Here is a 22,239-nt window from a genome sequence, read left to right on the forward strand (position 1 = left end):
CTGTTTCCGATAAACACAAGGCCCCACTCGTCTTTTAACCGGAACTCACAAGCGTGATCACCTTACCCCTGTTCTCGCCTCCTTCCATTGGCTCCTTGTCCATTTTAGAATTAATTTTAAGATTTTACTGTTTGTTTTTAAGTCACTAAATGGTCTGGCACTACCTGCGTCTCGTCGTACCAAAAAGCAGACAAAAGACCAGGGGGGACCATGCGTTCTAAACTGTGGAATGAGCTACCCACCCACCCTTTTAAATCTTGTCTTAAAACTCATTTTTACTCCTTAGCTTTTAATACAGCATGAGAGTTGTGTGGTCTTTGTTTGTCTTTTAATGTATTTTTGTATTTCTTAGTGTTTTATCTGATCTTCTTAGTGCTTTTATATGCTTTTAATGCACTGTATTTTAACTTTAGCTTTGTTTGTTTTACTGTTTTTGTATCTGTTGTGCAGCACTTTGGTAACCTTGTTGTTTTTAAAATGTGCTATATAAATTAAGTGAATTGGATAAACCACCCGTAACCAGTCATTCCAAACTCGGCCTCATGCACCAACCCAAACGTCATTTGCCAGCATGACGTGGTCCCTCTGTCCAGCTGAGACTGACTGACTACGTTTTTTTTTTATAGACGATAAAAGCAACAACAACAACAACCAACAGAGCAGCATTCAGACCAACTCCCAGTCCGACGTGTAGACCCTTGTCTCCTCCCTCCTTGTCTCCTCCTCTCTCCTCTGTGTCTCCTGCAGAGAGAAGCAGAGTGAGGTATCAGCTGTCAGGTAGGTGATGAGTGAAGAACACAACAGAGTCTGGACTCTGGGACTCACCTGACTGGACCTGCAGGTGGACGATGCTAAAGGGATCTGACTTTAAACTGGATCCACTGCTGCTCTTTGTCTCTGTGTAGACGACTCGACATTCGTACGTTCCTGTGTCGTTACCGTTCACATTCTTCAGAATCATGGACATGTCTCCGTCCTTCATCTCTCCGTCCTTCAGCTCCACCCGGTTCTGATAAGATGGATGCTGGTTGTGTGGATCAAGTCTCCCATCCCGGTACACAAAGATATATTCTGGTTTCAGTTCAGGTCTTTTCCACTCTACAACTATGATGTGAGTGTTGTTGGGAGCTCGACATGGCAGAGAGACAGACTGTCCAGCCCTGATGGTCACTGGGACTGAAACAGAGAAACACCTGAGCATCAGGAGCAGTGATGTCATGTGACCACATCTCAGGTTCATATGAACAAACTCACCTTGAACCTTCAGAGTGATGTTTCTAGTTTGTTCAGTTCTTTCTTGTCCTTTGCTGTTTACAACACGACACTTGTATCTCCCGGTGTCAATGTAGTTGACGTTCTTCAGAATCACAGAAACGTCTCCGTCCTTCATCTCTGGATCTTTCAGCTCCACTCGACCACGATAAGACGGATGCAGGTATTGTTGGTACAAACGGTTCTCTCTGTAGTAGAAGACGTAAAGATCTGACTCCAGGTCAGGTTTGCTCCATGTTATCACTATGATCACAGCGTCTCTGGGGCCTCGACATGGAAGAGTGGCGTCTTCTCCAGGTTTCACCGTCACTGTTAATAACAAAAGACAAAGACAAACAGGAAGTTTGGGGCAAGAGTGGGTCCAAAGGAAACTTCTACATGTGGTCTGGAGGAGCTGGGAATCAAACGGCCGACCTTCTGGTTGGACGACCTGCTCAACCATCCAATTATTGACGTGTAATTATCCGACACTGAAGAAGACTGCTACTGTCGAAACATTAGTGGACTACCTCCCCAACTGTTCCATTAAAGCTACCTAAAGGACATTTTTTGAGTGCTGACCCTTCAACTTCTTCTCTTTTCCTTCATTATACCATGGTCAGGGTGAATACTCGATTCTGATTGGCTGCGGGGTGTCAATCAAAAAGTGATAATGGACACCCATAAAGACGTTCCGGTCAAATTGCCTGATTATGTCCTAAATATTACTGCGCTCGCTCAAATACTTGTTGGTAACCATGACAATGGATACTCAGACAATAACAACTTTTTTTCGGAGCGTAAACATACAAGCGGTAAGAAGTGAAATAACACTTAATGTCACGTAACAATGAAGCTGTCACCTCACCTCCCTTCGGTGGCAGATCACTGTGGCTGTACGCTACATGCGGCCACAGCGGGTCTTCCTCTCTGTTTTAAAAATTCAAAATATCACGACGAGAGATATTAAATAGTCTGCTCAGCTACTTATTGTGAAAAACGTATGATTTTAACGGTAAAAACAACATTCAAGTATTAGTAATGTATTAAATATTTATTTATTTCGTAAGTGACCATGGTATAAGCGGGAAAATGCCCGACGAGGTATCTGATTATCAGAAATTAATGGAATTTGCGGTAGCAACTGATGCTCCGATGGTTCTGACAACTGGTGTCGTTCACGCCTCCGTGTCGTCCATTAATTTCTGATAATGGACACCTCGTTGGGCGTTATCCCTTACTTAAATATTAGAAATCCCACAAAAAAGCATTACTCACTCCTATTCAGTTGAAGCCCAACACTGTTTTTTAAAAATAAAGGAAACAATCTGTCTGGTCTCACATGACTGCTGCCATCTCACAAAGGCGCCTTTTTCCATGGTCCATGATCCATAACCCTAACCCTAACCTATGTGAGATGAAGTTGTGTGGTTTGCTGAATGTATGTGTCATTGCTGAAATTGTCTTTTGAAATGTACTATTGTATTTTATTGTTATTTCTTTTATTTAAATCACCTTGGTCAACCTAGGTTGTTCTAAGGTGCTCTATAAATAAACGTGACCTTGACCTTGACCTTGAGGCAGCATTGTGTCCCACTGCACCTGAACACACACATTGCACTGAGGACCTGGGGCCAGATTCACAAAACGTTCTTAAGAAAAAAAATCTTCTTAAGTGTAATTTATTTCTCAACTTCTGTCTTAAGAAGAAAAAAGAGAAGAAGTCATATTCTCCAAAAAAGTTCTTAAGTATTTTCTCAACTTTGTTCTTAAGTTTCTTCTTAAGAAAAAACTTAAGATCAAATGGTATTCTTGAAATCAAAGTTCTCAAATTTGTTCTTTACTTTTTTCTTAACTTTAAGACAACCCTGACCTGTCTTAAATTCCCACGGTGTATAGGTAAACCTCTAAAATCGCCTTTTTCAACAAATTTTAGACAAGTTTAGACTAGTAGCTATAGGTCATATTTGTGCCCAAAATTAAATGTTAGACTTATACATATGAAATCCGTTTTAATTATCACCTAATGGGCGTCTAGTCCTGTGTGGTGGTTGCTTTGTTTTGTTGTGCACAGGGTCGTTTCTGGGTGAAGAGCGAGAGTTGATGACAGCTCAGGTGGAGCAGAGTAGGAGGCTGAGGGCTGCTAGCTGCACTAACTTAGCTGTCTCTGATGCTGCTGAGTGCTAGCACGTTTCTCTCCCTCAGCAGCAGCAGTCAGGACTGCAAAGAAAAAGAAATACAGTCTGAATGAAGCGCTAGAGCCGCGGACCGATTCCCGACCGACACAGGGTACTAGCTCGATGCTAACTAGCGGTTAGCATCCGCCGCTAACACCGTCTTCCCAGCTCACCGCGATGGCATAATTACATAACGCCGGAGGCTCCTGTGACGGTCGGTTATCGGCTCACGGCTCCAGAGCTTCAGACTGTATTTCCTCTCCTTTGCAGTCCTGACAACTGCTGCTGCCTGGGGCAAGAGGCTACACAGCTTAGCCCCAGAGGAGGGGCTGAGTTTCAATGTTTTGTTTACAAACTGCAACGAACAAAACTCCACACTCTACCTGCTATGCTGCTGATGGTGCATACAATGCAATGCAATAACGTATTTTAAGAAGTTCTTAAGTAGGAAAAATAAGAAATTCGTAAGAAATGACTGTTCTTAAGACAGTTCTTAAGAAAATATTGAGGAATTGCACTTAAGAACTTTCTTATGAACTTCTTAATTTTCTTCTTAAGACATTTCTTAAGATCTTTCTTAAGAACATATTGGTGAATCCGGCCCCTGGTCTTGTTCTGGTACCAGACCAGGTCCTGGTCTTGGTCTTCTGTCCTAACCCTCTGAAACTGTGTTGATTTGATACGGAGCCAATCAGGAAGTGATCTGCCATTTTGAGACAATGAGACTGACAAACTACTAGTAACAGAGAGTTTAGGTCCTTACCTTCAGAGGACAGACACAGAGGGAGACACAGGAGGGAGACCCTCAACACTGAGGAGGAACACATCTTCATCTTCTTCTACTCTTTAAACTACACCAGTCTCAAACAGCAGTGAGAAGCCGCGAATACTCGGTTGGTGAAACACAACATGTGGCGAGTCCATCTACTTCCTCCTCTCTGACGAACTCTGAGGAGGAGCTGAACGATGAGGACGTAGCATCTCGTTGAAGGCGTGACGTCAGGACGTTAACACAGGTCCCAGTCCGGTTCTCAGCAGGAGTCTGAACCACCACACTGAGGTATTTACATGAAAACTGAATATTCAGAACATGGTGTTTGAAGTGTCCAGATTAGAATACACATTTCAACAACATTGTATGTCACATCCTGACCACAGTTCAGTGGTGAAACAGAGCAGAGTGCAGAGAAACCCACACCTCTGTTCACTTCCTGTTTGTAGTGAGTGTCTGAAGGAGAAGGGTTTAATGTGCAGTGACTAGAGCTGATCAGAGAGCAGCTGTGACTTGTCTGTACGTCGTCTCCACTGTCATCATGGTGTCTCTGAGCCTTAGGTATCAATCAATCAATCAATCAATCAATCAATCAATCAATCAATCAATCAATCAATCAATCATAAAGTATTATAGTATTTTATTCCTCAGTCACTGTCTCCATCATGTGTTGTTGATTGTTATTGATTATAGATTAATTATCAGCCTCTTACTGTTTGTAAACTGAATCTAAATCTTATCAACTCCTCTGACAGGATGTCGCTCACCTGTCTCCACGGCAACAGCCACAGCCACCCGTGCTGAGCAGCCATTGGCTGAGGACTATGATGACGTCATGGCGGTCACCACTGAGCACCACTTCTGACCAGAACCAACATCTTCATCATCGTCAGCTGGAACCAGACTCCAGTCAAACTGCTGAACCAAAGTGAACGCTTGCGGTGTTCCACAAGGTTCTTTACTGGGTCCTCTACTCTTTATCATCTATATCCTCTCTCTTGGCAATATTTTCTGTTATTTTGGTATTTCCACTTTCATTAATATGCTGATGACACTCAAATCTACATCACCATCAAACCGGACATGACATCACCCTCTAATAGCCTTACAAACTGACCTGCAAACCAGGGGCGTTGCGTGGCGTAGTGGTTAGAGCGGGCGCCCCATGTATAGAGGCACAGTCCTCGCTGCGGTCGGCCCCGGTTCGAGTCCCGCGTCGGGCGCCATTTGCTGCATGTCATCCCCCCTCTCTCTGCCTCCCCATTTCCTGTCTGTCTCAACTGTACTATCTATAAAGGCATAAAAGCCCAAAAAAATATACTTAAAAAAAAAAAAAAAAAAAACTGACCTGCAAACCAGTACAAACTCGATGTCAAACAACAACAGGCTGAAACTCAACGGCAATGAGAGTGAAGTTCTTCTCATCAACTCTCTCCATGTCCCACTGCCCTTCAGCACCGAGACTCTGGAACTCACATCCATACTCTGGACTCTATTGAGACTTTCAAGTCCCACCTCAAAACACACCATTTTTTAAAATCTCCTTCCTATAACACATTGTCCCCCAACTGTTTTATCATCCTCATCTATTCATTGAGGTTTTTTTTATGTATTTCTTGTGTTCTTGTATTTTATATCTATTTTTGCTATTTTTAAAAAAAAATCTGTACAGTGACTTTGGGTGTTGTGGAAGGCACGAACAAATACATTTTTTTATCATTATGTTCACAGAGTCTGATCAGTTCACCATCACTGATCAGTTAAAGTCCAGTTTAAACCAGTTTCAGCCTCACTTTGTCGTGGAGCCACTCAGCTGATGTGAGGTGTTACCTGCAGCAGCAGCCAGCAGGGGGCAGCACCACACTTCACCTGAACATCAGGACTCTGTAGAGCTGCTCTCAGATCAGTTTATGGAAGAACTGAACATCTGACTGGGGATCAATCAGTCAATAGATACGCAAAACTCTTTATGTGTTTTTACATTCATTTATTATTTTATGTAATGTCCTTTTTACCTTATCCATTATAAAAAATGAATGGGCGAGCTGTCAAATCTTTTTTTCTCAATCAATGTTACTGGTGAAGCGACTGCAGTACCTATACAGTGACAGAAGGGCTGGTGACAAGGTATTTTTGGAATAAAACATATTTTTCTATTATTGGTCTTTTGAAACAATAATAGAAATGTGATGAGACGAGACAGATTTTTCCTTCTGGGCAGTCAGGTGAGTAGGAGAGTGATACATGTCTAGAGACATACGGTACAGAGGTTGAACTACACTGATAACAATAAAATAATAACATAAATATAATAGACTTTAATGGAGGTTCCTACATTATTCATGTCTGACTGTAAGACACAGTAACACCCATCCACCAGCAGGAGGCAGCAGCCCCCAGTGCTGGTGGCTGTTTTCCCACAATGCATAGCTCTGCCCTGAAGTCAGATTGTGTTGAGAAACAGACACTCACTCAGGTCTCACGGTTCAATGAACATGATGAACATTATTTACTGTGAGCATTAACATGACATAGCTGTGTGGTTTATCCACTGCGTGTTATTGTATTTGATCAATAAATACTGACATAAATCAATAAATATGCAAATATATGAAAACATGAAGTTTGGTCAAAATCAGAAAAAAAACAACCTTCTCTGTGTTTTTCTATTCATTTATTTCTTTATTTTCCAGCTTATATTAGGCTACTACAATAATATGATTACATGAGACAGTGTGAGTTACAGAAACAGGAAGTGACATCAGAGAGAATTCAGATCGGGTCATCATGTGATCCTAGTGAAGAATCATCACCCCTCAACTCATTGATTATCAGTGATTGATAGTCAAACAAACCTCTTCCTGTTTTAAATCCTTTAAAATTTGTTGAAAAAATAAAACAACTTGATTCCCTTGAACGTCTGACAACGCTTTCACTTTCACTTCCTGAGAGCTAAGAGCTATTTCTGATAACAAACAGCTCCACCCATGAAGGATCATGTTACAGCCTGGAGACACTCACCTGATGTGACCTCTGAGAACAATAGTGTTTGTGATGGCTGCAGCCACATATGGTAATGTCCGCCGCACCCACATCCACATCCACATTCTTGGATTTGGTAATAGTTTATTTTGTTTAATCTTACATTTTTGCACAAGTATACACATTAATTCTGTATAATTTAAATATTGTGTTATTTATTATTTCTTCTTTTTGAGTTACCTGGCTGGTAGGGTGGTGACTCCGGGAGGACAAAAGGCGTGGCCATGGCCAAGCAGCACCTTTATACAGCCATCAGCTGAACTGGGCCAAACCACCTGCTCCAATGTCATGGGGAGGGTATGGGGTTTAGTTACTGTATTTGCGTTTTGTATTAGTTTAATGTGTTGCCTATTTTGTTCATCCCTTGCGTTTCACTTTGGTTTGCCCAAGCCAGTATTTAAGTTTACTTTGTCGCTCATTTAGGAGGTCTGTTGTTTTAGTTGCACCGTATTTCCAGTTTATTTGTAGTTATATGAAGTTGGCCTCTTTTAGGGGCCCTTGTCTTGAGTTGAAAGTTTGATTTTGTTTCTTTGGGTAGAATAAAAACCCACTTTTCTTTGAAATTGACTGTGCTCCTTACTGCTTGGTCCCTGACAGTGTTTAAACATCAAGGTGGATCAGATCAGGTCAGACCAGAACATTAAAAGATAAACACACTGTTTCCACTGCATTCATTATTTATTGTTATTATTATTATTATTATTATTATTATTATTATTATTATTATTAACAAACTACATCATCCACCTCCAACAGACAATAAGTCCAGAGTCACAAACATCGCTGTGGTCTCTTGCATGATCTGATGTCACCAAGTAATTAAAGCAGAAGTAAACGATATTTTTGTGTTAATCTAAGTCTTAAATAGTTGTATCTTCCGACAGCAATCACTTCTATAGAGTGTTTGGTCTGAAACACGGGTCTGTCAGTCCCTCTGCTCTGCTCTGAGCCCAGGAGAAAACTTTTCTCGTATCCTACAACCTTTATCCAATGAGGAGAGAGAACGGCATGAAGGGGCAGTCCTCTCTGTGTGTGCAGCCAAGGGATGCGCCTGAATGTGGTGACGTAGGGACGAGGACCAATAGATCCATGACGAGGGCGGGGGCTGCTAACTCCATCTGCTGACAAGACGTTATGGTGCGTTCAAGGCAACCCGTAACTCGTGTTTTTCCGACCTGTGAAGTCGTACCAGTTCGATCTGGTACGAGTTCACGGGTCAGAAGTTACGAGTGGCCGTTATAGTGACTTTCACAAGTAAAACAGGTCGGAAAAACACGAGTGGGTTGCCTGGAACGCTACAAAGTCGTAAGTTGTGACATGAAGCTGTAATTTACGGTTTCAAAAGCCTGCCTGGAACGCAGCATTAGCCAAAACCACCGGATCGCTTACTTCTGCTTTAACAGCCCAGGAGCGCTGTTATAACCAACCAATAGGGTTAGGGTTAGTCCTGGGCTGTTGATTACTTGGTGATATCAGATCGTGCGTGGTCTCTTCATCTTCATCAGATGATTTCATCCTGAGCTTAAAACAAACCCTGATCTGCGCGATTTCTGTGCGATTCTCTATTTAGGATAAAAGCACCTCCAACAAGACCAGCAACAACACCTCCAACAAGACCAGCAACAACACCTCCAACAAGACCAGCAACAGCACCAGCACCAATAACAACTCCCAGTCCAGGATGTGAATCCTTGTCTCCTCTCTCCTTGTCTCCTCTCTCCTTGACTCCTTCCTCCTTGTCTCCTCCCTCCTTGTCTCCTCTCTCCTCTGTGTCTCCTGCAGAGAGAAGCAGAGTGAGGTATCAGCTGTCAGGTTGGTGTCAGACATTATCTACTGCACTTTGATCACATGACTCAGATCAGCTGTTTCCTACTAAATCAACATCATCAACAACAACACATCTCTGATGGTTCATCAACAACCAGGAAGCAGCTGCACCAGGACTCACCTGAGTGTTGAACCTTCAGGTTGATGGCTTTGATGAACTTAAGGTCACTTCCTGTGTTTCTGATGTGACACTCGTATCTCCCAGCATCATTGAAGTTGACGTTCTTCAGAATCACAGAAACGTTTCCATCTTTCTTCTCTGGATCTTTCAGCTCCACTCGACCACGATAAGACGGATCCTGGTGCTCTTCAATTGTACGGTTTTCTCTGTAGAAGAAGACGTAACGCTTTGACTCCAGGTCAGGTCTGGTCCACTTTATCAGTTTGATCTCAGCGCCTTTGGGACCTTGACACTGCAGAGTGGCGTCTTCTCCAGATTTCACTGTCACTGGTAAGAACAAAAGACAAAGAATCATCAGCTCATTAAATAACTGATGATGATGACGATGATGATGATGGTGGTGGCAGACGTCTGTTTTTAAGTCTTGGTTGGTTTTCACTTCTGTGTGTTAGCTTCACCAATGGTTGTTGTAAATTTTTTAAGTGAACGTCAGAGGAGCTATTCGAACCGGAGACAAATTCCTTGTAGCTATGTATGCAGCATTCTTGGCCAATAAATCAGATTCAGATTCTGACATACCATGAACATAAAACACATAAAAAAAACATGCAGTAAACCCTCATATTCAGTTAAAGTTTAAAGTGTGTTTTAATAGCCTAGTTGTTTCTAGTTACATTTTCATCTGAGTGTGATGAAGGAAACAAACTGGTCTAGTGACATGACAGAGAACCGCCATCAACCAGGAAGAGAACAATTTTAACCATGCCATCACAACGAGGCAGCATTGTGTCCCACTGTACCTGAACACACCCTTCAGTGAGTCCTGTTACCAGACCAGGTCCTGGTCTTGGTCCCCTGTCCTAACCCTCTGAAACTCTGTTGATTTGATATGGAGCAAAACAACAAGAAGAGATCGGCCATGTTGAGACTGAGAGAGACTGACGACGGCTCCTCAGTCCATGGTAACAAACTACTGTAAGTATGTTAACTACAACATTACATAACAGAGACAGAGAGTTCAGATCTTACCGTCAGAGGACAGACATGGAGGGAGACACAGCAGGAGACACAGGGAGACCAACACCACTGAGGAGGAGGAACACATCTTCTTCTACTTTGTCTTCATCTTCTTTTTCTTCTTCTTCTACTCTTTAATGTCTGCCAGTGTCAAACAGCAGTGAGAAGCCACTGAACACTGAGCTTCTCTGACCGTCTACTTCCTCTTGAACTCTGATTTTGACTCTCCACGCCCTAAAGGAGGAGTGAAGGCGAGGTCAGGAGGGCGAAGCACCTGTCGCTTGAGTCATGAAGGCATGACGTCAACAAAAGCTGTCAGTCTGGTTATCAGCAGCAGGAGACTGAACCATCATCACTCTGAGGTTTTTACATGACTGACCATCCTCTGGTTTGTAATGTTGCTGCACTCCACCACCTACAACAACAACAACAACAACAACAACAACAACAACACAAAGACAATAAAAACATGTCATGTTCTCTCTCTTCCAGCTGTTACAGATGTAGAGTCAACTGAGGTGAGTCTTCAGTCCTCCCATGCTGTATCAGTGGTAGCAGTCAAGCTGTCAGAACAGTGTCCAAGATACTGAATCCCAAATACCCACTGATATATGAATGTGTAATACTGCAGATGGAAATTACCTTCAGAACTAAATCTGGCATATTTATATATTGTATGTTCATGAATATGCAGAGTCCAGTTACAAATAAACAAATAAATGAAATTAAATGAAAATAATAGAGATGTGGACATCAGACGTGGTGTTTCATGTCTCCAGAGTAGATATACACTCAAATGCAACAGTGCAAATGTAACCCGGTGACAATAAAAGGCTTAATAATAATTGATAAGATTTATAACACTTTCCTTGGGCATTCAAAGATGTTTAAAGTTGATGTAATCATATGTGGCAGGTACACTGCCTACAATCCTTCCTAATACTGCCTTCATCAACTCCTGCTAACATTTCCATATTTCGCACATTCTGTGACAAACTGTAAACTGTTTTCTTGTCTGTAACAACATCTATTGCACGTCTGTCCGTCCTGGGTGAGGGATCCCTCCTCTGTTGCTCACCCTGAGGTTTCTCCGATTTTTCCCTGTTAAAAGGGTTTCCATGGAGTTTTTCCTCAGTGGATGTGAGGGTCTAAGGACAGAGGATGTTGTTACGATGCCATGTAAAGCCCTTTGAGACAAACTGTTTGTAAAAACGGGCTATACAAATAAAATTGCCTTGCCTTGCCTTGCCTTGCCTTGCCTTGCCTTGCCTTGCCTTGCCTTGCCTTGCCTTGCCTTGCCTTGCCTTGCCTTGCCTTGCCTTGCCTTGCCTTGCCTTGCCTTGCCTTGCCTTGCCTTGCCTTGCCTTGCCTTGCCTTGCCTTGCCTTGCCTTGCCTTGCCTTGCCTTGCCTTGCCTTGCCTTGCCTTGCCTTGCCTTGCCTTGCCTTGCCTTGCCTTGCCTTGCCTTGCCTTGCCTTGCCTTGCCTTGCCTTGCCTTGCCTTGCCTTGCCTTGCCTTGCCTTGCCTTGCCTTGCCTTGCCTTGCCTTGCCTTGCCTTGCCTTGCCTTGCCTAATATGGACTGAGATAAAGCATAATATAATGTTGTTAAAATGGTTGTGCAATTAGTTGTTGTTAGACTTTAGACTTTATTGTTCCCTTTATGGAAATTCTTTTCCACTCTCCTTCATTTCACATTCCACCACAGGGACAGAGCAGGAAGATAACACACACAATATAACACATAGACAGAGGTGTTCACATTTACTGTAACAATCCAAAAACAAAGTCCACACTCTGGTTTGTTCAGGGTCACTATGACAGCCTCATAAATACTACTGTAGTGTACAATAAAGTCTGCTGACAATGATTCAGATGGTGACTGATGGATTGGAAGTGACTGAACTAAAGTGTAATCCAAGGCCTTACATTAAGTATTATACTGCATGACGATGCCTAGTGTTACATTATGGTTATGCTTCATAGTCTTGTTTATAAAACCAAAGAGGTCAGGTCTTATGGACAGAGTAAGAGCTACTTCAGATCCAGTCCGCTTGATAAGGAGCCTCCCAGCCTGATTCTACCTGGATCTCAGAGCAGGTTCATTGAATACTCCACCTGGTGGTAGGATGGTGACTGTCACACACACTCACACACATTCACTTATCCCAGGAACTGTCATAAGAAAACTTATAAGAAATCTACAGAGTGGATCGACTAGACACTTTACTGTGAAGTGATCACAGAACACACAGACTTGATTGACTTGACAAACCAGACTCATTAGTTGAGTTGAGTCTAGTTGAGTGTCTTTATTGTCATTATACTAGATAATGAAAATTTCTTTGGACCCATGGCTTAAAAAAATACACATACAATACAGTAATAAATAGAATAAAAAAGAATAGAAAGGAGATGCGACAGAGATGTTTACACAAGTATGTAGGGTGGCTGGGGATGAGGAAGTAAAGTGTGCGAGTCTGAGTGTGTCTGGAGGGAGAATGTGTGTGTGCCACTACAAGGGGACTATTACCTTCACAGCTCTGGGAAAGAAGTTGTTCTTAAGCCTTGTAGTGGTTGCTTTAATGTACCTGTACCGCTTGCCAGACGGCAGCTGTACAAACAGTTTGTTGCGCGGGTGGGTGGAGTCTGAGGTGATGCATCTGGCCCTCTTCTGGACTCGAGAGGTGTAAACAGAGTCCAAATCAGGCAGACGACAGCCCACAATCCCCTGTGCAGTTCTCACCACCCGGGCCAGGTCCTTCTCCCCTGCCGTACAGCTGCCATACCACACTGTCAAACTGAGGCACAGGATGCTCTCAATTGTTGCTCTATAGAAGTCTGCAAGCAGTTGAGAGGAGAGACCAGCTCGCTTCAGCTTCCTAAGGAAGAAGAGCCGTTGTTGGGCCTTCTTCACCAGGAGTGAGATGTTGAGTGACCAGGAGAGGTCGGAGGAAATGTGGATGCCCAGGAATTTGATGGTGTCAACGCACTCCACCTCCTCCCCCTGTATGCAAATTGGAGCATGTTGAGTCTTCCTGGACCTCCTGAGATCCACTATGACCTCCTTGGTCTTACTGGTGTTCAGGATAAGGTTGTTATTAGAACACCACTGTGTCAGGTGCTGGACCTCAGCTCTGTAGTGGGTTTTGTTGTTGTCCGATATAACACCCACTACGGTGGTGTCATCCGCGAACTTCACAACCATGTTTGAGGAGTGGATGGCAGAGCAGTCGTGCATGAAGAGAGGGTTAGGGTTAGTGAAAAGGGCAGGGCTTATCACACAGCCCTGCGGCATGCCAGTGTTAACGATGAGGGGAAGATGTTGAGTTCCCTATGCGCATCACCTGAGGCCTGTTGGTGAGGAAGTCTTTTTTTTTTTAAGTATATTTTTCTGGCGTTTTTGCCTTTATTTGATAGCACAGTATAGATAGACAGGAAAGGGGGAGGCAGAGAGAGGGGGAATGACATGCAGGAAAGGGCTGCCCGATGCAGGATTCGAACCGGGGACGCCTGCGTTGAGGACTGTAGCCTCTACATGGGGCAGCCGCCTTAACCACTGCGCCACATACCGTCCCGGTGAGGAAGTCTTTGACCCAAAGGCACAGTGATGTAGCCTCGTAAACCAGCCTCTCGCGGTAATGCATTTCATTTCATTTCTCAGAGAGTCTGGCCTCATCCCCCCTCTAAGCGTTTGGGCTGGGCGGGAGCTGGGCGAGACTAGTAGCAAAGACGGTTTAATATCTTTGGTAGTAGCGTTGACAGACAACCCCATTCAGCCAATCAGCAAGTTGGTGTAGTGACGGGGCGTTGCACCAGTCGGTCCCTGATTGGCCAACGTGCTGTGTCAATCACAGCGGGCGACGCTGATTGGCTCGGCCTTCTGAGGGTTTCAGTCCAAACGCTTAGAATGGGGATGAGGCCAGGCACTTCTGCGAGAGGCTGGTTTACGAGGCTAACAGTGATGTTGACAGACCCAGGTTGTGGAGCTTCGCAGCCAGCGTGTCCGAAAGAACAGTATTAAAAGCTGAACTGAAGTCCACAATTAACATCCTGACATACATGTTGGGATGGTGCAGGTAAGTCAGGGCTGAATGGAGTGCTATCAAGACAGCGTCCTCCGTGGAGCGGTTCTCCCTGTAGGGGAGTCATAGTAGTCAAGATGATGAGATGATGTCCTTTAAGTGCTTTAGGAGGATCCTCTCAAAGCACTTCATGATGACTGGGGTCAGAGCAATAGGGCGGTAATCATTGAGGCAGGTGATGGCTGATTTTTTGGGCACAAGAACAATGATGGAGGACTTTAGGCAGACAGGGACCTTAGACAGTTGCAGGGACAGGTTGAAAATGTCCAGAAAGACTTCTGCCAGTTGGTCAGCACATGACTTCAAGGTCCAGCCTGACACCTTATCTGGGCCTGCAGCTCTGTTGGAGTTGATTCTCCTCAAGGTGGAACTCACTTGATGCAGCTGCAGGTGAGTATTACTTTAAAAGGCCCACTTTTATTTATGTATTTTTTTTTTTATTAATCTGTTATATATATTGTGTGAATTGTCACTTGCAAGTTTCATGCACAGTTTGCAACCTACCTTGTTGTCTGTGTACTTTCCAGTATGATTATTGCAGTATTTTCCCCTAGCTCCTTATGAACCTCTAGATTGGCAGTGTATTGTGTTAACATTGCACAGGGCAATTCACATTTCAGCATCGATGTATGTATGTCACATCTTGACCACAGTCCTGAGGTTAAACAGAGCAGAGGACAGAGAAACCGCCCACCTGCAGCTCACTTCCTCTGTTCTCAGAAGCAGCTGTTTTAAAAAAAAATCAATATAAGGCCTCATTTAGAAGATGAATAATCTATAACTGATCACCAATCAGCTTGATTAAGCAAACTGACTGAGGAAAATCAAAGAACAGAATCTGTGTGATCAGAAACACAGCAGTGTCAGTGTGAGGGTCAGTGAAGGCATCATGGCAAAGATGTTCTCTGTAGTGAGTGTGAGTGCAGCAGAAACCACAGAGGAAGGAGGAGGGTTTAATGTGCAGTGACTAGAGCTGATCAGAGAGCAGCTGTGACTTGGTTGGAGAATCAGGATGGAGGAATCCTCTCTGCTCAAGCTGCTCTGTGAGTCAAACTGCTGCAACTCTGTTGTTTTACACAAAGAGCCTGTTTGTCTCACTGTTGTGTCTCTGCAGGTCTGATGTCTCTGCTCTGCTGCAGCTCCACCACAGGTCAGTGAACGCCTCCTGGTCACAGCTGATTGTTCTGGGGAAACTGCATGAAGAGAAGCGGGAAGACTTACTCTAGAACATGAGTGTGATACTAATCTAAACAGCACAACAACATTAACACACGCTGTATCAGAGAGTTTATATTGTTTTGAGTTTGTTTTGGAAAATCATGCACAGTCCAATTGTTCTAAAAGTTGTTTGCATCAGAGGTGGTAGTTTGGTACAACAACTCGAGGTGGGTGCCACAACAATAGAGTGCCGAAGCGGAAGCAGGAAGTAATGGTCGCCATGGGTCCTTAATTCTGAAAAAATCTCCATGTAAGTGAACATGAGTCAAAGTTTTATTTCTAATCAGATTGAATTGTGTGATGATAAAACTCTCCGACCTCTACCTGTTTAAAACATCACGTTTCATGAAGAGAAATCAGCAGTTTGTTGTAACTATTTGTGACAGTTGAGGGTCCTGTCACTATGCCACTTGGCCAAGGGGATGTCCCTTTCGGTGACTGGCAAGCGCGTATGACTCTTACCCGGGAGTCTGGGGTTTGAAGCCCACCCGTAGCCTGGTCGCGCCCACACTAGTGACGTCACGCCTCGCAAAAGCGCTGCTGACTGCTAGTCTGGCCAACCGTGCTATTAACTGGATTTCTGTCTCCCGAATTTTCGGGAACTCCACCCTCTTTTTCGAGAGCCAATCAACGTCGAGCCTCTCCAACGGCTCTGGGTAGAGGCGTGTTCAAGCATAGATATATATATATCTATGGTGTTCAAGTAAGTGACGCAGTAGAGGAAAGAGCGGTGTGATTGGTTTAAGCTTCGACACCGCCTATTCTGGCTTCGACCAATAGCAGACTGAGGCATTTGAGGGGGGCGGGTAAACCAGGTTTGAAGGATGCGCTTTGAGAAATGGATTCTCTTAACGTCTTGGCCAGACCCAATGCTGAGTATCAACATTGGAAAGTCGTGCCAACCAGGCTAGCCCACCCGGGCCCTCTTCACCTTGCCACATTCTGGCATTGTTGGAAGGATCCATGTAGCACTAGTGGAGGGTCCATGGATTCCTAATGTGTGGCAGCCTGCGCGGAAGCACGAGGACGTGCTTGTGAAAAGAGGGGGAGAGATGTGACAGTTGAGGTTCCTGTCACTATGCCTCCAATTGATCATGTGCCCTGGCTACTTGGCCAAAGGGATGTCCCTTTGGGTGACTGGCAAGCGCGCATGACTCTTACCCGGGAGGTGTGGGTTCAATCCCCGCCCGGGCCCTCTTCACCTTGCCACACTCCCACTCTCGCCTTCGTCTTTGCTAAAAACAATAACAGCAGCAGCTGAGATCGCTGTGCTGTCACCATAGGAATGCAAGACGCTTACGCCCATCTTCCTCAAAGTGAAGTCTTGCGGGGTGAGAATTATGGGATATGGCGAGACTAGATTACCGCTCATTCGCAACACCGTTCAATGGAAACACCCGCAAATAGCAATTGCACTTTTTCAAAGTTTCAGAAATATTGCTTTCATTTTGCGAAATCTGTAATGGAAAAGTGTTGCCGTTTTACAACAAACTTCTGGTTTCTCTTCATGAAATGTGATGTTTTAAACAGGTAGAGGACATGTTTTTTTCTCATGACACAATTCAATCAGATCACAAAATAAAACTTTGACTCCCGTTCACTTACATGGAGACTTTTTCCGAATTATCGACCCATGGCGCCGTTACTTCCTGCTTCCGCTTCGGTGCTCTATTGAGTCACCCCAGGCTGAGGCAGACAGAATCGTCAAGAAAAAAAGAGCTATTTTCTCATTTTTGGGCTTATTCTGACCAAACAGTAGCTCCTATCAGAAAAAGAAGCAGACTGTGGTCGTCGTAAGGACTTCCTGAATGACTTTGGTGTTTCTACAGTAAATATTTTGGAAACACTTGTGAGTTATAAACAGGGGTCCCTTCTGCTTCTCTTTGTATTAGAGAGAGACGTGGCCGCACTGAGAGGCTCACAGTTTAAATTCAGTAAGTCTCTCTGCTTTGATGAACACATTATGTGAGAGAAGACAAGTTTGTCTACAACTGTGAAAAACATCATGTGTGTAGAGTGTAAATTGTGGCTTCCACGATGGGTTAGAGAGAAAAGTTTCAGTTGCTTTTTTGGCTCTCTCCCACTCTAGCAATGATGTCACCCACTCTAGCCTCACATGCAATACCTAACCTTTGTGAATCTAAAATTTGTCAGAATGTGCTTTGAAAGGTTATAAATCAATAACAGTTGAAAATATGAATAAGTTCAGTAGAAGCTGTACAGTTGAAAAGTTTGCGAACATTTGAGAAGTTGAATTAAGTCTGTATCTGGAAGTATGTAGAAGTAGTTGACACTGAAATTTGATACAGATTTTAAGAGTTTGAAGTCTATTCTCATTCATTTCCTATGATTAAAAAATTGCAGAAAAAGTTGAATATCTTAAAAAGTATTAAGCCTAATAAAGAGATACATTGTGGCATAAATGTCCAGAGAAAGCTGCACATTTTGATATTTTAATTGTTGAAGTAGCAAACAGTATGTTAGAGGACAAAAAAGGAAGGAATGATGGAGAAAAATAGAACAATAGTGTTAATGCTGAAGGCATTCACACTAATAAGAAAAAACCCTTAAGATAACATTTGTGCCTTGGAGCGTTGGCCCTGTGGTACTAATTGAGTTTATGTGACAATGTGTTGATGTTGTCGTCCTCTCAGCTCGTCTGACTGTGAGTCCCAGCAGCTCTCAGCTGTTTGAAGGAGACTCAGTGTCTCTGAGCTGTGAGGAGGACGACAGCTCTGCTGGATGGAAGGTGATGAGGAACACAACCGGGCGACAGAGGAGTCAGTGTGATGTCTGGGGAGAATCAACTGGTTCCTCCTGTAAGATCAGCTCCATCGACCCACTGGACAGTGGAGTTTACTGGTGTGAGCTGAGAGAGGGAGCAACAAGCAGCAGCAGCATCAACATCACTGTGACTGGTAAGATCAGACTGTGGAGTCAGTGTTGATGAAGCTGTGTGGAAATGGATCAACTGCTGTACTTTGTCTCTGTGTTGAGGTGGACCAGTGATCCTGCAGAGTCCTGTCCTCCCTGTGATGGAGGGACATGATGTCACTCTGAGCTGTCAATCAAAGGAGACCCCTCCCTCCAACCCCCCAGCTGCTTTCTATAAAGATGGCTCCCTCATCAGGACTGAGCCTACACGTCACATGACCATCCACCATGTTACCAAGTCTGATGAAGGCCTCTACAGCTGTGACATCACAGGCCATGGAGGGTCTCCACCCAGCTGCATCTCTGTCACAGGTCAGGAGGTTTCACCATTTCACCACTCATTCATCCACATATTTACCTGACCAGGTGAATCTCTCTACAGAAAGTCCTGCTACAGCTCCACCCACGGCCTCAGCTCCTCCACATCCCTCAGCTCCTCCCCCTCCCTTAGCCCCGCCCACCATCTCCACCACTCTCTATCTTGTCCTCACTGTGCTCCGTCACCTGGTGGTCATCTGTCCGTACGTCGTCTCCACTGTCATCATGGTGTCTCTGTATCGACAGAGAGCCTTAGGTAGGCTATCAATCAATCAATCAATCAATCAATCAATCAATCAATCAATCAATCAATCAATCAATCAATCAATCAATCAATCAATCAATCAATCATAAAGTATTATAGTATTTTATTTCTCAGTCACTGTCTCCATCATGTGTTGTTGATTGTTATTGATTATAGATTAATTATCAGCCTCTTACTGTTTGTAAACTGAATCTAAATCTTATCAACTCCTCTGACAGGAAGACGTGTACCTGTCTCCATGGCAACAGCCACACCCACCCGTGCTGAGCAGCCATTGGCTGAGGACTATGATGACGTCATGGCGGTCACCACTGAGCACCACTTCTGACCAGAACCAACATCTTCATCATCTTCATCATCGTCAGCTGGAACCATACTCCAGTCAAACTGCTGAACCAAAGTGAACGCTCGCGGTGTTCCACAAGGATCTATGCTGGGTCCTCTACTCTTTATCATCTATATCCTCTCTCTTGGCAATATCTTCCATCATTTTGGTATTTTCACTTTCATTGATATGCTGACTACACTCAAATATACATCACCACCAAACCGAACATTGACATCACCCTCTAATAACCTTACAAACTGACCTGCAAACCATTACAGACTAGAAGTCAAACAACAACAGGCTGAAACTCAACGGCAATGAGAGTGAAGTTCTTCTCATTGGATCCAAATCAACACTCTCCATGTCTCACCCCCCTTCAGGTTTGGGTTCGGATTTGGGACGAGAATATACACAAATGTTTTGTATCGGGTCATGTCTGAACTTCAACTGCGTTTCAGACCAGGTTGATTCAACTAATTTTCAGGACCGTTGAGACCTCTATAGCCAGGAACACGTCAGACAGTCGGGGAGAGTCAAATGGTGTCACGTACGCCTCTGTTTAGTGTGTTCACTTCCGTCTGGAACGCGCGGAAGCTGTCTGGCTTCATTGGGCCCGATTCGACATGCATAGTCGGGGAGCGTCGGCTGTCGGGGGATTAGACTCGCCAGGCACTCTGATTGGCTGTGTGTCAGCTATGGCTTTTCTGATTGGCGGTGCCTTAGCGAATCAGCGCAGTATGTGGGAGGGGCGGAAGTGACCACAGTAAACAAACGGTGCGTTCTCTCCTTACTTTTTTCCTCCTGTGTTGTCTTCGGGTAAGAACGAGCCCGAGAGCAGACAACGCCAACATCAGCTCATTTTGCTGCCAAACTTTGTTTTCCAAAATGTCTTCTCAAAACTAATAACAAGCTAATGTTGTGTGCACTTTGTTTTTAATTTCCATGGTTTCTTCTGTTAGGGAGACTTATCGCATCTCGTGCAAGCACAGAACGTACCGGCTGCTGTGTAGTCGGCAGTAGTCGAGGCGGTGTGTTTCACTGCTTCCTTTCTTCCGACTGTGGCCGACGAGAGGCAACCTAGTCGTCGGATAAAGGTCGTCGGGGTCAGGTCGCGTCGGGGCGGTGTGTGGGGGCCTTAACTGAAGAGTTGGTTCGCACATGGAATTTGTTAACAACTTTGAACCACTACTATGTGAACACAAATGACCCAGAAGAAAAAACGCAACAATTCTATTATTTTAGCCAAATCGGATCAAAGTGAACAAACTGTCAGAATGAATCCGTTGACTCTGTTCAATGAGTGCTCGGGCTTTTAGCTGCTCAGCATTGAGACTCTGGAAGTCACATCCGTACTCTGGACTCTATTGAGACCTTCAAGTCCCACCTCAAAACACACCGTTTTTTAAAATCTCCTTCCTATAACACCTTGTTCCCCAACTGTTTTATCCTCCTCATCTATTCATTTAGCCACATTGTTTTTTTTAAAATTTGCACAGGTATTTCTTGTGCTGTTGTATTTTATATCTATTTTTGCTATTGTTTTTATAGTGACTTTGGATGTTGTGAAAGGCGCCAACAAATAAAATGTATTATCATTATGTTCACAGATTCTGATCTGTTCAACATCACTGATCAATAAAGTCCAGTTTAAACCAGTTTCAGCCTCAGTTTGTTCTGGAGTCACTCGTGTATAATTTTGTAGGAAACCTCCTTAACCTTGTTCATAATTAAAAATGTATGGGGGTGCATCCAAACCTTTTTTTTGTCCAATCAAGGTTACTGGTGAAGCGACTGCAGTACAGTGGCAGAAGGGCTGGTGACAATGTGTTTTTGGAATAAAACACATATTTCTCTATTGTTGTTCTTTTAGGGATGTGATGAGAGATAGATTTTTCCTTCTGGGCAGTCAGGTGAGTAGGAGAGTGATACATGTCTAGAGACATATGGTACAGAGGTTGAACTACACTGATAACAATAAAATAATAACATAAATGTAACAGACTTCAATGGAGGTTCCTACATTATTCATGTCTGACTGCAAGACACAGTAACACCCATCCACCAGCAGGAGGCAGCAGCCCCCAGTGCTGGTGGCTGTTTTCCCACAATGCATAGCTCTGCCCTGACGTCAGAGTGTGTTGAGGCACAGACATGTCTCATAGTTCAATGAACCACATGAGGAACATTATTCACTGTGAGCATTAACATGAGTCACAGCTGTGTGGTTTATCTGCTGTGTGTTATTGTACGTGATCAATAAATACTGACATAAATCAATAAATACACAAATTTATTAGCATTATGATTGGTCAAAAATAATAAAATAAAAACCCTACCTTTTCTGTGTTTTTACATTCATTTATTTGTAGAACAGGAATTGACAGTCAGAGTCAGACTCTCTGTGGTGTGACGGTCACTTGACTGAGTCAAACAGACCACTTCCTGTTTTTAATCCTAAAATGTGTTGAAACAATAAAACAGTTTTTCATAATTCCCCTTAACGTCTCACAACACTTTCACTTTCTGAGAACTCAGAGCCGTTTCTAGTAAACACACTACACAGCCCCGCCCATGAGGGATCACGTTACAGCCTGGAGGTGTTACCTGCAGCAGCAGCAGCAGGGGGCAGCACCACACTTCACCTGAACATCAACACCTGGACTGGGACTGCTCTCACATCAGTTTATGGAAGAACTGAGGGTCAAGTTTTTAAATTCATTTATGATTCACAGAAACAGGAAGTGACTTCAGAGAGAGTTCAGATGATCAACATGTGATTTTACTGACTTGATCAGATGTCAAAGATCAAGCTGAACTCATTGATTATCAGTGATTGGTTGTGAGAGATCCCGTCAGACTCTCTGCGGTGTGACGGTCAAACTTGATA

General features: G+C 43.8%; 1 protein-coding gene and 1 pseudogene across 2 annotated transcripts in view; one reads left to right on the forward strand and one right to left on the reverse strand.

The window, feature by feature from the left end:
- Positions 1-10,324, reverse strand: part of LOC146968318 (CD226 antigen-like) — a 51,691-nt gene extending 41,367 nt beyond the window's left edge. Inside the window, exons 1-2 of the mRNA XM_085760314.1 lie at positions 10,220-10,324; positions 9,191-9,517 (exon numbers count right to left, since the gene is read on the reverse strand). Coding sequence (XP_085616440.1) covers positions 9,191-9,517; positions 10,220-10,295 — 403 coding nt within the window. The 5' untranslated portion in view covers positions 10,296-10,324. The remainder of the gene's footprint in view (positions 1-9,190; positions 9,518-10,219) is intronic.
- A 7,220-nt stretch (positions 10,325-17,544) lies between these two features.
- Positions 17,545-19,574, forward strand: LOC146968323 (sialoadhesin-like; annotated as a pseudogene). The gene is made up of 4 exons (XR_015034327.1): positions 17,545-17,548; positions 18,162-18,425; positions 18,505-19,015; positions 19,243-19,574. The product of XR_015034327.1 is annotated as a sialoadhesin-like (transcript).
- The last annotated feature ends 2,665 nt before the right edge of the window (positions 19,575-22,239 follow it).

This window comes from Trachurus japonicus, chromosome 18, assembly GCF_045865225.1.
Source record: "Trachurus japonicus isolate A0001 chromosome 18, Traja_1.0".
NCBI lineage: Eukaryota > Metazoa > Chordata > Actinopteri > Carangiformes > Carangidae > Trachurus > Trachurus japonicus.